Source organism: Cannabis sativa, chromosome 1, assembly GCF_029168945.1.
Source record: "Cannabis sativa cultivar Pink pepper isolate KNU-18-1 chromosome 1, ASM2916894v1, whole genome shotgun sequence".
NCBI classification, from domain to species: Eukaryota; Viridiplantae; Streptophyta; class Magnoliopsida; order Rosales; family Cannabaceae; genus Cannabis; species Cannabis sativa.
Genome location: NC_083601.1, coordinates 54,082,543 through 54,097,525, shown reverse-complemented (window position 1 = coordinate 54,097,525; position 14,983 = coordinate 54,082,543). Strand labels below are relative to the sequence as shown.

The window sequence follows — 14,983 nt, the reverse complement described above, 5'->3', positions numbered from 1 at the left end:
ATTGAAGTGGAGTTTTATTTAGGGCATAAAACCCAACACATACAACATCTCATATGGTGCCATTTTGATTGTGGCTTGATAGCTATTATTGTAGGAGAACTCCATTAGAGGTAAATACTTACTCCACGAGCCAGTGAAGTCTGGTGCACACGCTCGAAGCATATCCTCAAGTATTTGGATGGTGCGTTCAGATTGTCCATCTGTTTGGGGATGAAATGCTGTACTTAATTTCAACCGCGTCTCCATTGCCTTATGTAGACTCTCCCAGAAATTGGAGGTGAATACTGAACCTTTATCAAAGACTATCGTCTTTGGAACTCCATGCAACCTCAATATCTCCTGTATGTACAAGTCAGCCTACTGCTCTGCGTTGTAAGTAGACTTTACTGGAACAAAGTGTGCTCACTTTGTGAGTCTATCTATAATTACCCAAATCGAGTCGTGTTTCTTGGTTGTTCGGGGTAGCTTGTCACAAAATCCATGGCTATATCTTCCCACTTCCATTCAGCAATTTCCAGGGGTTGCAACATCCCTGCTGGTCTCTGATGTTCAGCCTTAGCTTGTTGACATGTGAGGCATCTAGCTACAAATTCAGCTACATCCTTCTTCATCCCTGGCCACCAATACAAGGTTTTTAAGTCATTGTACATTTTGGTTGACCCTGGATGCATTGAGTATGGTGTAGTGTGTGCTTCCATCATGATCTTTCTTTTAAGCTCTATGTCGTTGGCTACACACACTCTTCCCTTATATCTCAGCATGTTGTCTGTACCTTTAAAGAAATCTTCTGCATCCGTCTCTGGCAAGCCTGCTCTTTTCTTCTGTAAGAACTCATCAAAAATCTGTGCATCTTTAAGTTCCTGTAGCAGCGTTGAGACAATGGTTAGGTTAGCTAGTTTTTGTGTAATGATCTCTATACCACTTCTTTGGAGTTCCTGTTGTAGGGGCTTCTCCATTTGTGCCAGTATTGCCAAGCTGGCATAACTGCGTCTACTTAGCGCGTTTGCTACTATGTTGGCCTTCCCCGGATGGTAGTAGATTTCACAATCATAGTCCTTAACAAGCTCTAGCCACTGCCTCTGCCTCATGTTGAGTTCCTTCTGCGTAAAGAAGTACTTCAGGCTCTTGTGGTCGGTATAAATTTCACATTTCTCCCCGTAGAGATAGTGTCTCCATATTTTTAGCACAAAAACTACTGCTGCCAACTCCAGATCGTGTGTTGGGTACCTTTGTTCATACTCCTTAAGTTGTCTTGAGGCATACACTACTGCTTTTTCATTTTGCATCAACACGTATCCCAGCCCTTGTTTCGATGCATCACAGTACACCACAAAATTATCCTTGTTATTGGGAACACATAATACAGGCGCTGTTATTAGTTTGTCCTTAAGTGTTTGGAAGCTACCCTCACACTTTTCTGACCAGATAAACTTTTGCGTCTTTCGAGTCAAGTTGGTTAGAGGAGTTGCAATCTTGGAAAATCCTTCAACAAAGCGTCTATAGTAACCTGCTAGACCCAAGAAGCTTCTTACTTCACTTGCAGTCTTAGGTGTTGGCCAGCTCTTGACCGCTTCGATCTTTGTAGGATCCACCTCGACTCCATCTTTGGAAACTATATGGCCAAGGAATGCCACCTTCTCTAACCAGAATTCACATTTCTTGAATTTGGCATATAGTTGGTTCTCCTTAAGTCGGTTTAGAGTCATCCTCAGGTGTTCCTCATGTTCCTCCATAGTTTTGGAGTAGATAAGAATGTCATCAATGAATACTACAACAAACTTATCTAGGTACTCCTTGAACATCCTATTCATCATATCCAGGAAGGCTGCTGGGGCATTAGTTAGTCCGAAAGACATTACAAAAAACTCATAGTGTCCATATCGTGTTCTGAATGCTATCTTGGGTATGTCTTCCTTCCAGACCTTCAGCTGGTGATACCCAGATCTTAGATCTATCTTTGAGAACACAGTCGAGCTTTGCAATTGATCAAATAGATCGTCAATCCTTGGCAGAGGGTACTTATTCTTGATGGTCACCTTGTTGAGCTCACGGTAGTCCATGCACATCCTCATACTTCCATCTTTCTTCTTGACGAAGAGTACCGGTCCACCCCAAGGTGAGTAACTCGGTCTAATGAACCCTTTGTCTAAGAGCTCCGGTAGTTGTATTTTAAGCTATTTTCACTCATTAGGTGCCATTCTGTATGGAGCCTTTGAAATTGGATTAGTCCCTGGGGCTAATTAGATGACAAACTCCACCTCTCTATCTGGAGGTAGTCCAGCTAGATCTTCTAGAAAGACCTTTGGAAATTCACAGACTATGTGCACATTCTCCAAATTTAGTTGTGTATCTATTGCTCGATCCACTACGCTGACCAAGAATGCCAGACACCCCGCCTTCATTAGCTGACTAGCTTTTAAGGAAGAGATTAATGGAGTCCTAAGGGCCAGCTTGTCGCCCTTGAAAATAAACCGATCCCCAGCCTTTCTTTCAAAAATGACTAGTTTCTTTCGCAATTGATTGTCGCGCCGTGACTAGATAGCCAATCCATCCCAAGTATAACATCATATTCCTTCATTTCCAGCTCTATTAAGTCGCCCATGAGTTCTTTGCTTTCGATTATGATAGGTACATCTCGCATTCTTCTTATTGAAAGAATGGTTTCTCCCGAGGGTAATTCAGTCACAATACCACATCTAAGTAGGTCACATGGCTTATCTATACTATCAATTATCCTAGTAGCTATATAAGAATGAGTAGTTCCAGAATCAAAGAGAACATTACAAGGCAATCCGTAAATAGAAACCTGACCTGAGATAACAGTGTTGCTTGTGGCCGCTTCTCCTCTGGTGAGAGCAAACACTCGAGCAGGAGCGGCTTGGTTCTCCTTCTTTTCTCCTTTTGGGCAATTTTTCTTCAAATGGCGTGGCTGCCCGCAATTGTAGCACACCCCTGACTTCATCTTACACTCCCCAAGATGTTTCCTATTGCATGTGGGGTGAATTGGTATTTCTACATAGGACCTTTTTACCCCATTGTTGTTATTTTGGACCACTACTTTCCCCTTTTTATCACGATCATTACTGTGATTTCCCTCGTGTTTTCTCTTATTCTCTTGATTTCCTCCATTGTTTCTTCGGGCTTCCCACTTAGCAGCATTCTCCTTCTTTATATCATTTTCGAGCAACTTAGCTTCAAGAGTTTTTTCTAACACCTTACCATAAACTGTGTTGGTCTCCACCATGATTTTCACATCTTTTTTAATCATGGAGTTCATCTCCTTGAAGAACCTTTTGACCCGAAGGGCCTCGGTTGGTAAGATCTCTTGTGCAAACTTTGCCAGACGGTCAAATTGCCTAGCATACTCCGTGACGGTGAGATTGTTATGCCTCAGATTCATAAACTCATCTTCCTTTGCAGCCAGTATGGCAGCACTGTAGTACTTCCTGTTGAACACATCAACAAAGTCCAACCAGGTCATAGTTGTTATGTTGTGACTCTGTCTTACTACTTCCAACTAGATTCGAGCATCCTTTTTAAGTAGGCTGGCAGCACAGGATACTCTTTTCCTATCATTGACGTCCATATATTCCAATATGGACTCCACTGAGCGCAACCATTCCTCAGCTTCAAGTGGGTCCGAGCTCCCATTGAATATTGGTGGTTGTTGTTGCTTGAATCGCTCGTACACAGGTTCAAAACGTTGTATTGGTTCTGGATTCAATGCAGCTGGTTGAAGAGCTAGGTTTCTAACGGGTGGATTTTGATTTCGGCGTAGCTCCTCATTTTGAGCTCGTAGCCTTGCAATTTCTTGAGTTAGCTCCTCACGTATACGAGCGTTTTCTTGGAATATCTCAGCTTGAGCATTGGGAGGTGCTTGTTATTGTTCGAGTGCTACTTCATCTACCGGTGCTACCGATGCTCCTTGTCTACCTCCCCTACCGCTTTGGCCTCCACGTCGGCCTCCGCGTCGACCATCACCTTGGCCTCCGCCCCTTGCGGGTGCTGGAGCTGCATCCACGTGGATGTTTCTATTGCCGTTGATTCCAACTGATCTTCTTGGAGACATTATTTCCTAATGGTTCTTGTTTGTTTTTAAGAATCTCTTAAAGAAGATAAACTTATATAAGATATCACTATTTTAAAAAAAAAATGCCCATACTTACATAACTAGTTCACAAATAATTTCTATTTATTCAAAGATAAAATAAATCACATAAAATAATAAAACACACATTTTTTTTATACGGTTACTTAAAGAAAAATTTCTATGATTTTTTTCAAAGAGTCATATGGTGCTATCTAACACCATGTTCTAAAATTTCACCCAAAAATTTTATTTTAAACTAACTTGAAATATATTTATATGTATTAAAAAAAACATTTCATATGGGTACTACCTAAACTTGGATATTGGTACTAAGGTTTTGTTTGTTTGTTTTTTTTTTTTAAGTAAAATGCAAATTTAGAAATTACAGAAAAAAATACACATAAAATGCAAGCATATATAATGGACTTACTTGGTGGCAAGCGGAAACTTTTTGGCTGATGTGTGTAACTCGTGAGAACGTTCGGGACCAATATAAATGTGGCTCTGATACCAAACTGTAACGCCCGTACTTTTATAAAAATATTAATTTTGTTTACAAGCGTTAAACGCGAAAAAATCATAATGTCGCATTTTTATTTAATACTTGAAAATGTTCACAACTGGCCAGTTTTCGTACAAAAGACATAATAAATAATAACTAAAATAATTGCGACATAAACTTAATAGCGTAAATAAATAAACAGAGCGCCCTAGACCGTCCGCAGTTATATGGCCCTCAGCGAGTTCACACACACAAGCGTCCAAAGTTCCACTCGCCACCGGCATTAATTCTAGACTTTCAGTTACCTTGGTCTGCACATGGTAATTTGATAAGGGTGAGCTACTAAACTCAGTAAGGAAATGTGTGTCAGGTAGTCACATAAATAAAAGTAAATCCTAACTAAAATGCCCATGCACATATTTAGATAGATAGCAAAACATAAACTTAATTATATCACTAGTCACTAATAACTAGGTTCTAAGCTAAATCACATAATAATGATTACGCCCGAGTTCGACTTTGGCAAATAAACTCGAGCTATTGGACTAAATGGCGGAGGGCTGGGTTCAGTAAAATCGTACCCACTACTAAATGGCCCCCTATCTACCATACAGACCCAACAGTCAACTTTAACCATTATCTTCTCGGTCAAACCATGTCACATAAATTATAATCTACCTAATTTAAATAATACCAAACTACTATACATTATTTAAATAACATAACAATCATAATTATATAATGTGAATGCTGTCTTGGGTATGTCTTCCTTCTGGACCTTTTAGCTGGTGATACCCAGATCTTAGATCTATCTTTGAGAACATAGTCGAGCCTTGCAATTGATCAAAGAGATCGTCAATCCTTGGCAGAGGGTACTTATTCTTGATGGGCACCTTGTTGAGCTCACGGTTGTATTTTAAGCTCTTTTAACTCATTACGTGCCATTTTGTATGGAGCCTTTGAAATTGGATTAGTCCCTGGGGCTAATTCAATGACGAACTCCACCTCTCTATCTGGAGGTAGTCTTGGTAGATCTTCCGGAAAGACCTCTCAAAATTCACAGACTATGTGCACATTCTCCACATTTAGTTGTGTCTCTATTACTCCATCTACTACGCTGACCAAGAATGCCAGACACCCCGCCTTCATTAGCTGACTAGCTTTTAGGGAAGAGATTAATGGAGTCCTAAGGGCCAGCTTGTCGCCCTTGAAAATAAATCGATCCCCAGCCTTTGTTTCAAAAACGACTAGTTTCTTTCGGCAATTGATTGTCGCACCGTGACTAGATAGCCAATCCATCCCAAGTATAACATAATATTCCTTCATTTCAAGCTCTATTAGGTCGCCCATGAGTTCTTTGCTTTCGATTATGATAGGTACATCTCACATTCTTCTTATTGATAGCATGGTTTCTCCCGAGGGTAATTCCGTCACAATACCACATCTAAGTAGGTCACATGGCTTATCTATACTATCAATTATCCTAGTAGCTATATAAGAATGAGTAGCTCCAGAATCAAAGAGAACATTACAAGGCAATCCGTAAATAGAAACTTGACCTGAGATAACAGTGTTGCTTGTGGCCGCTTCTCCTCTGGTGAGAGCAAACACTCGAGCAGGAGCGGCTTGGTTCTCCTTCTTTTGTCCCTTTGGGCAATTTTTCTTCAAATGGCTTGGCTTCCCGCAATTGTAGCACACCCCTGACTTCATCTTACACTCCCCAAGATGTTTCCTATTGCATGTGGGGCAAATTGGGAATTCTACATAGGACCTTTTTACCCCATTGTTGTTATTTTGGACCACTGCTTTCCCCTTTTTATCACGACCAATACTGTGATTTCCCTCGTGTTTTCTCTTATTCTCTTGATTTCCTCCATTGTTTCTTCGGGCTTCCCACTTAGCAGCATTCTCCTTCTTTATATCATTTTCGAGCAACTCAGCTTCAAGAGCTTTTTCTAACACCTTAGCATAAACTATGTTGGTCCCCACCATGATTTTCACATCTTTTTTAATCATGGGGTTCATCCCCTTGAAGAACCTTTTGACCCAAAGGGACTCGGTTGGTACGATCTCTTGTGCAATAATTGCCATACGGTCAAATTGCCTAGCATACTCCGTGACAGTGCAATTGTTCTGCCTCAGATTCATAAACTCATCTTCTTTTGCAGCCAGTATGGCAGCACTGTAGTACTTCCAGTTGAACACATCAACAAAGTCCAACCAGGTCATAGTTGTTATGTTGCGACTCTGTCTTACTACTTCCCACGAGATCCGTGCATCCTTTTTAAGTAGGCTGACAGCACAGGATACTCTTTCCCTATCATTGAGGTCCATATATTCCAATATGGACTCCACTGAGCGCAACCATTCCTCAGCTTCAAGTTAGTCTGAGCTCCCATTGAATATTGGTGGTTGTTGTTTCCTGAATCGCTCGTACACATGTTCAAAACGTTATATTGGTTCTGGATTCAATGCAGCTGGTTGAAGAGCTAGGTTTCTAACGGGTGGATTTTGATTTCGGCGTAACTCCTCATTTTGAGCTCGTAGCCTTGCAATTTCTTGAGTTAGCTCCTCACGTATACGAGCATTTTCTCGGAGTAACTCAGCTTGAGCATTGGGAGGTGCTTGTTATTGTTCGAGTGCTACTTCATCTACCGGTGCTACCGATGCTCCTTGTCTACCTCCCCTACCGCTTTGGCCTCCACGTCAGCCTCCGTGTCGACCATCACCTCGGCCTCCGCCCCTTGCGGGTGCTGGAGCTGCATCCATGTGGATGTTTCGATTGCCGTTGATTCCAACTGATCTTCTTGGAGACATTATTTCCTAATGTTCCTTGTTTGTTTCTAAGAATCTCTAAAAGAAGATAAACTTATATAAGATATCACTATTTTAAAAAAAAATGCCCATACTTACATAACTTGTTCACAAATAATTTCTATTTATTCAAAGATAAAATAAAGAATCACATAAAATAATAAAACACACATTTTTTTATATGGTTACTTAAAGAATCTTATAAACACACTATTTACATACATACTTAAATAACATGAATCTTATAAACAAATTATTTAATTATATACCTTTAGCAATGGCCATGCTCTAATACTGTAAACATACATAAATAACATGAATCTTATAAACATATTATTTAAATATATATTATACAGTACATTAAATAACAAACAATAAAGAGTCAGGCAGAAGACCCTAGTTAACTTCTCTTTTACTATTCCCGCTCTTCCTATGAATATTATTACATACAAAAAACTTATATTTTTCTACTTAATTTCCGTACCTCTATTGTGGATTCCTAGCCTTGATTGCAATTAGAGTGATCCTTGAGAAACAATAATTTTCTTATGAAACCTTAATTTCATATTTATTAATATTAGAACATATCACAATGGTATATATATATATATATACGAAACCTTAATCTTGAATCTACAAACTTAAAATTATAGAATGATACCTTAGATTTAAAAGGAAATTTGGCAGAGAAATAATGGTGCTGATGATATTGATATATTTAAGTAAATAATAGTGGTGTATATAAATAGTAAGAGGTTGGTGGTGGTGATATATGAGTATGACAAGAATGATGGAGATAAAATAATCGGTTGCGATTAGTGTTGAGATGATGGTTTAATGATAGAAAAAGAAATTGTAAAAAAGATGATAGAGAAAATGATGAAGGATGATGGTATTGATGGTGGCGTGAGGTAATAAGCAATGAATATTATGGCATAAAAGACAAAATAGGGAGTAGTAGCAAGAGATGAGAAAGAGAGAGTAATCTTTGATTTGTGATAGCTTAAGTGATGAGTGAAGAATGAATACCTAAAGCTCTATATATAGGCTTAGAAAGTAACCACCTAAAGCTATCCTCCACCATCATACTCCTTAATAACCGTATATTCTATACTATTTCAAATTTTAAATTATATTTGTTAACTAATATTTAATGGATAGATCATAAGGTGACAAATAATCATCGATACTCGTTCTTGATGCTATTTCAGTTGAGACTTAGTCAAATTAGAAGAGATTAACTCAAAATGTTGAGAAAAATGTGCTATGCATGTGCTACTCATTAGCTTGGTCCTTGAACTACATTCTTATACGCTAAATGTGCTCCACAAGATACTACAATTTGTTATTTAAATTCCAAGCTTAAAAGGAATAATTGATCTATTGTATTTATTAAAGCCTACTAATTAATGTAACCATAAAATTCTATCATACTATACATAATTCAGGCATACGTCCCCAAATTCCATAATCCCCTAACTAAGTTTATACCTTAATACTATTTTCATACATGAAACAACATTATTCCTAAATTACTTACTGTACGTCATAACTTCATAATGGTATATATATCACTTATTTAACAATTAACTAAATAATCATAATATAATACTAATGATAATCACTTCTTAATTCTACAAGTCCTAAATACATAATGGACTAAATCTTTAAGCCCATAATCAATTAGCTAAGTCTAAATTAGAAAAATGACATAATTATTCTTATAACTTTAAAGAATACTATTTTTTTAATAACATATTTTATGCAATCACTATTTCCACATCGAGTCATCTAGACTAACGTAATAGAAAATAATAACTAAATATTTTGGTTATTACACAAATAGAGGAGATAATTTTTTTTTCTTGATTCCAAAAGTGTTCTATCATCTTATTATGTATAAGATGATCCCACTATCTCTGTTGTTTTTGACACAACTGAAGAGGTTAATACCATTTAGTCGTCTTAGACAATAGTCACGGTACTTTGTCGTAGTGGGAGGATTTGAAGGAACTTACCCTGTTATGACCTGGAAGACACCGGTGACTAAAATCCATTGTTAGTTTAAACAAGTAATGGATTGTCTAAATAAGAAACTAAGAAGAAAAGTCAAGAGAACTATGGTTAAAACCATTCATGTGGAATAACCAAAAGTTTTCTATTACAAGGACAAGAAAGGAAATTTCGTTAGTAAGTCTATTCAATGGACTTAACAAAACTTCCTGTTCCTAGTATTATAGGTTTGAGTTTATCTAAACCTATGGCTTATGGTATACCTGGTTAATTACTTACTCTAGTGCAAGCAACTTACTTTAGTAAGATGCTGGAGCATTTTTGTAATGGCAATCTATAGAAGCTTCTCGACTTCTAGACATAGATTTTATTTATCTAAGTAAAAGTCTCAACTATTCCAGAAAAGATAAAGCCATGAAAGAATTCCTTGAATCGACTGTGAGAGGTCTCATATATGCTTTTCTATGCATTTGACCAGACACCTGCTGTTGAGTGGGATTCATGAGTAGGTATCAGATTAATCCAGGAAAGGAACATTGGAAGACAATCAAGTGAATCTTAAGATTAAGAAGGGGAACTATATGTTAGTCGATAAGGGTGTATTTAATACTCTTAGACTACACCAAATCAGATTTCTAGACTTGCCTTAGTGCTAGAAAGTCTGCTGATGAGATGGTGATTACTCTTGGGGTGGACTGGTGATTTTGGAGGAAGTGTAAAAACCTATCTGAAGTCTCTAAGTCTACCAGAGAGAGCCTGAATGTTAAAGTTGCAGGAAATATACTTATTCAGTCTAAGGAAAGTTCTATACATTTTTGGTTTTGTTCCAACATTTATCAACTACTAGTGTTACTTCTTGACTAATGCAAAAGTAGTTGCCAAAAGTAAAAAATCCAGTATCCCTAGAGGAGTAGACATATAGAGAGGAATTTCACCATATCAAGTATTTTGTGATTAAGGAAATGTAATGGTGGAGGAAAGGTTGTATTGAATATAATCTGTCAGATCCTATTACGGAGAGTATACTACATACTACACTTGATTTGAATATCAAGGTGTTGAGATTATTTGAAATGCACCTTTTGTTTTATATTAGTGCAAGTGGGAGTTTTTTGGGTTTTGTGCCCTAAATAAAACCGATTTTAATATAATCAGATTTACTAATCAATAAAGATCAGAAATAACATTTAATGTTGCATGGTTCACATGATTTATTTCATGATTATAAATTCTATTAAGTCCAGAACATATGTATTTGTTAATGATTATAGTGTTGTCAACACAGTGGAATATAATCTTGATTATATGTTTGAAAGTTTAATTCCCTGATTTGTCAGTTCACTAGATTTAGACTGGCTTGATAATCAGTGATAGGTATACTTACACCTTGGATACGTGTTATGTCCTTTCCAGGGCATTTGTAAAGTTTACAAATATCGGATGTATGGAGTATACATTGGAAGGGACCGATATTGAACTTTGATTAGATATTATAAATTCACCGTATTATCTATTCAATTCAATATCACTTAGTTGATCCTAGATCAAATGATCTTAATCCTGACATGATTAGGTTTGATCTCAAGAGTGTTATTCGTGTTCTTTGATTTATTAGTTAAGCCTACTTTTTAGTCAGGGTGATACGTACATTTTGGGAACACGGTAGTACAATTGAGTGGGAGCGCTAAACATAGATATGGAATCTATAGCTTCTATAGGTATTTAAAAGTGAAACGATGATTTCCTTCGAGCTTGCTAAATAGAGATAAATGATTGAGATCTCATTTTAGTGATTATATTATTTCACTAAATTATCATTTATAGGTAGCAAGTGTTTTAAGGATAAAATACACTGAAAGGGTGTAACGGTAATTTTATCCCTATGCAATGTAGATCATCTATAGAGGATCATTAATTATTTGGATTATAAAAATGGATAATTTATAGCGTATCTATATCGTGGAACATATAGAGCGTTCTATATGACTGAGAGTGCGATTCCAAGTTCTATGCGTGGATGCAACAAGGAATTAATAAGTCAGTGAATTTACTAGGTAAATTCTAGGTCTGCTTATTAGAAGCTCGGTTATATAGGCCCATGGTCCCCATACTAGTTGAGACCATACTGCTTGTAAGACTCAATTAATTAATTTTAATTAATCAATTATAATTCTAAAATTAGACTATGTCTAGTTTATGAATTTTCACTAAGCAAGGGCAAAATTGTGAAGAAAAGATTTTCTAGGTTTTATTTATTGATTAAGAGACTTTAGATGTCTAATTAATAAATATATTAAATGACAATATTATTTAGTAATTAATTTTTAGTTATTAAATAATTGGAATTGGCATTTAAGTGGTTAAATTGGAAAATTGGCGTTTTTAAGAAAATGGGATGAAAAATGACAAAATGGCAAAATTGCAAAGTGGGGCCCAATAACATCCTATGGCCGGCCACACTAAGGAATTTACCATTTATTATTCTATTATTTTAATGCTAATTAATTCTAATCTAAATCTAGGTGGTTACCTATAAATAGGTAGTGATGGCTTCAGGAAAAAGATGATATCTCATTCCTTTAGAGAAAATTCTAAGCCTTCTTCCCTAGCCGCGATCTTCTCCCTTCTCTTTTCTTCTTCAATTTTCGAATCTTGAGTGAATGAGTGAGTGCCCACACACATCAAGTGGTATCTCAATCATAGTGTGGAAGATTGTGAAGAATCCAATCGACAATAAGGAGAATCAGGCTCAAGGAAGGAGAGAAAGAGATCCAGGTTTAGATCTTGATAATGCTCTGCTACCGGAAGGAATCAAGGGCTAGAGATCTGAACAAAAGGAGTCATTATATTCCGCTGCACCCAATGTAAGGATTTCTTAAACCCTTATGTGTTTATTTCATTGTTGTAGAATTCATATTAGGATGTTAATGAAACATACTTGTTAGTAAATCTAGATCCCAGTAAAATAATTCCAACAAAAGAGGTATTCATTATATCTGGATGACACGGCTCAAGCTCTTAGTTTGAGTCATATCCAAATTGTCTCCCTAATTCCTCCACTTGGTATCTCCTAAACTTGTCCTCCAGCTCGTTTATCCGCAATTGGATGGGATCCTTTGCTTTGGACCAAGCTGTTGGCGAAGGTTAGTTTTCTTCCGATTCAAGTGCTCTCGCAGATCCGGTTGGGAGTAATTGCTGGCAGACCTCGTCTTACTCACAGATCACATCCTACTCATAGACTTTGTCTTTGAGTGACTCGCAGATTTACTGGTTCCCATACTTTCTTGATCATTAGCTCGTTGAGTACTTTCTCCTTTTCAAGATGATTGATTGTGGGTTCTTGACTGCCTCGAGGTCACACTTGCTTCTTCACACTCTGGTTCTTTCCCCATGAGTGTGGTTTGTCGTATTTCCCCCATTAAGGTCTGTACAAGTCCTCGCTCTATGGATTTGCGAAGAACGCTGGTGATTTCTCGCATGTGACCTGTGTTATCCCAATTGAATCCTAAGATCCTCCTCATTGTCATGAGGAATTTCTCGTTCATTAGTTTCCGGTTGCCTCCCATCAGGCTGTTTGTTCTAATTTTCAGGGAGTATCTCATTTTTCCTGGGCTGTTCTTCCCGGGCATTTTCCTATCTCCTGGTTCGTGAGCCATGAGGCCTGCCTCGTGGTCTTCTCACTCATGGTTCAAGTTGATTTTGAGCATTTGTCCCCTATGACACCCTGGTCGAGGCTGCATGACACTCTAATTCAGTGTTCCGATGCTACGCCTATTCTAGACAGCATCTCAGGCAGCAGTTTTCTATTTCATAAGTACCCTTTCCCATTGACTGGGCACCTCCACGATTGAGTTCTTCAGCCCTCGCCCTAGGGTTCAGGCCACTTCCACGCTAATTTCTCCTCAAGCGTGTTGTCTGCGCACTCGGACCAACGTCGGGTTTGGTCCTCTGGCAACGTGTGGTCCGTGTGCTGGGGCCACCCTTAGGTTGAGTCCTCCTGGAATGGGTGGTCCATCTAGATCGCGGGTTCGTAGACCTTTTGGAGCTCATGGGCTCTTTCCCAGAACGATGATTAGTTTCCTCATGTGGGGTATGAACATTTTCTGGATTCTCAGCCATGAAGGAGGTGGTTCTTCTTCAAAAGAAGGGAGGGTTTCTCTGAGCGTTTTCATAGAGGCTCTCAATGAAAGCACCAAACTGTTAACGCAGATTTTTGTTAACCAAATTTGAGCCTCACAGTAACGATTTCACAAAAAAAAAAAAAAACAGATATACAAGTAGAAGTATGAACACATTGTCTTTTACGTGGTTTTGCAGTTAAAATTCTGCATAGTCCACGAGTCAATCTTATTCATATTTCTGATTATTTTCCTAGGGCCCTTTTGTATGAGTTTTTTCGTCTCCTTTTTTGATCTTGTTTGCCACTATTTATAATTACATAATGAGCAGTTAATTACAAAGTTGACTGTAATATGTTTACAACGATCATCCCCTAAAATCACGGGGTTTGATTACATATCATGTAGTGTAAATGCGGTTATGATTTGAAAATCATATAGCTGTGATTTTCTCGCTTTTACTAGGTCAAAATGATCATTTTTTAAACATGTTTTTAATTATTATATATAGAGATGTCTCGACAGAAGCTTGGTTACGGTGGTCTCAACAGCGAGCTGGGGCCATTTTTCCTTCTGAGGTCGACGATGCATGTCTTGTGACGATCGCGGTTCCTATTTACAAAGAGTTTTTTGAAGCTCATTTGAATGATAGCTTATGGCTCGCCAGGGTTGTAAGCCTCGCTGACGGGACTGGATGAAGTTATAGGAAGTTTTCCCATAGCGAGACGGGCACCTCGCTTACTTGATCTCGAGCTGATCCGATTGTTACACTTAGTTTGTACATTATACACTAAGGGCTTTTGCAATTGATAATTGTCGCTTTCTTCTTCCTATGTGTACTGTCCTTGATGCCTCGCTATTCACATTCAGTGATATATGGTTTGTCTCTAATATACTAAGCGCCAGATTGTATATTGATTCCTCGCCTAAGACCTTACAGTCACCAGGTCACAAATATACTCTTATACTTACGAAATTACTGAGTTTTTCCATAAAAAGTGATTCCATCAATCCATATTCTCTTTATCTTGATACGTGTCCTCAACTGAGATGGCAACCGAATTTCGGGTATAACACCAGAAGAAACCCAAAGCATCATTAAAGAAATACATGAATATTTCTGTGAGGATCATGCTGGAAGGCAAAGTTTATCCAATAAAATAATTTGACAAGGATATTATTGGTCATTCATTAATAAAGAAACTCATGAGTTCATGAAGAAGTGTGGAAAATGCTAGCGATTCTCACATATTCCTCAAATACCTCCAACAGAGCTTTGAATGATAACCTCGCCTTATCCTTTTGCCATTTGGGGAATATATTTGATTGGTTCATTACTAATAGGTCGAGGAGGAGAAAAATATATAGTAGGTCGATTTCTTTACAAAATGGACATAATCTATAACTTTAGTCTCTATCACTTTGAAAAAAGTCTTAGACTTTGTG

The 14,983-nt window shown here is 37.7% G+C and overlaps 2 protein-coding genes across 2 annotated transcripts; both read right to left on the bottom strand.

Moving 5' to 3' along the window:
• Positions 1 to 2,500: 2,500 nt before the first annotated feature.
• Positions 2,501 to 3,481, bottom strand: LOC115699131 (uncharacterized). The gene has a single exon (XM_061110952.1). It carries the CDS (start codon positions 3,479 to 3,481, stop codon positions 2,501 to 2,503), a length of 981 nt encoding a protein of 326 aa, XP_060966935.1.
• Positions 3,482 to 5,975: 2,494 nt separating this feature from the next.
• On the bottom strand, positions 5,976 to 6,926 carry LOC133035142 (uncharacterized). Its single transcript, XM_061110942.1, has one exon. It carries the CDS (start codon positions 6,924 to 6,926, stop codon positions 5,976 to 5,978), a length of 951 nt encoding a protein of 316 aa, XP_060966925.1.
• Positions 6,927 to 14,983: the final 8,057 nt, after the last annotated feature.

Excerpts from the sequence above, each read along its gene's own strand:
- LOC115699131 (XM_061110952.1), bottom strand. The coding sequence starts at position 3,481 with ATGACCTGGTTGGACTTTGTTGATGTGTTCAACAGGAAGTACTACAGT.
- LOC133035142 (XM_061110942.1), bottom strand. The coding sequence starts at position 6,926 with ATGGACCTCAATGATAGGGAAAGAGTATCCTGTGCTGTCAGCCTACTT.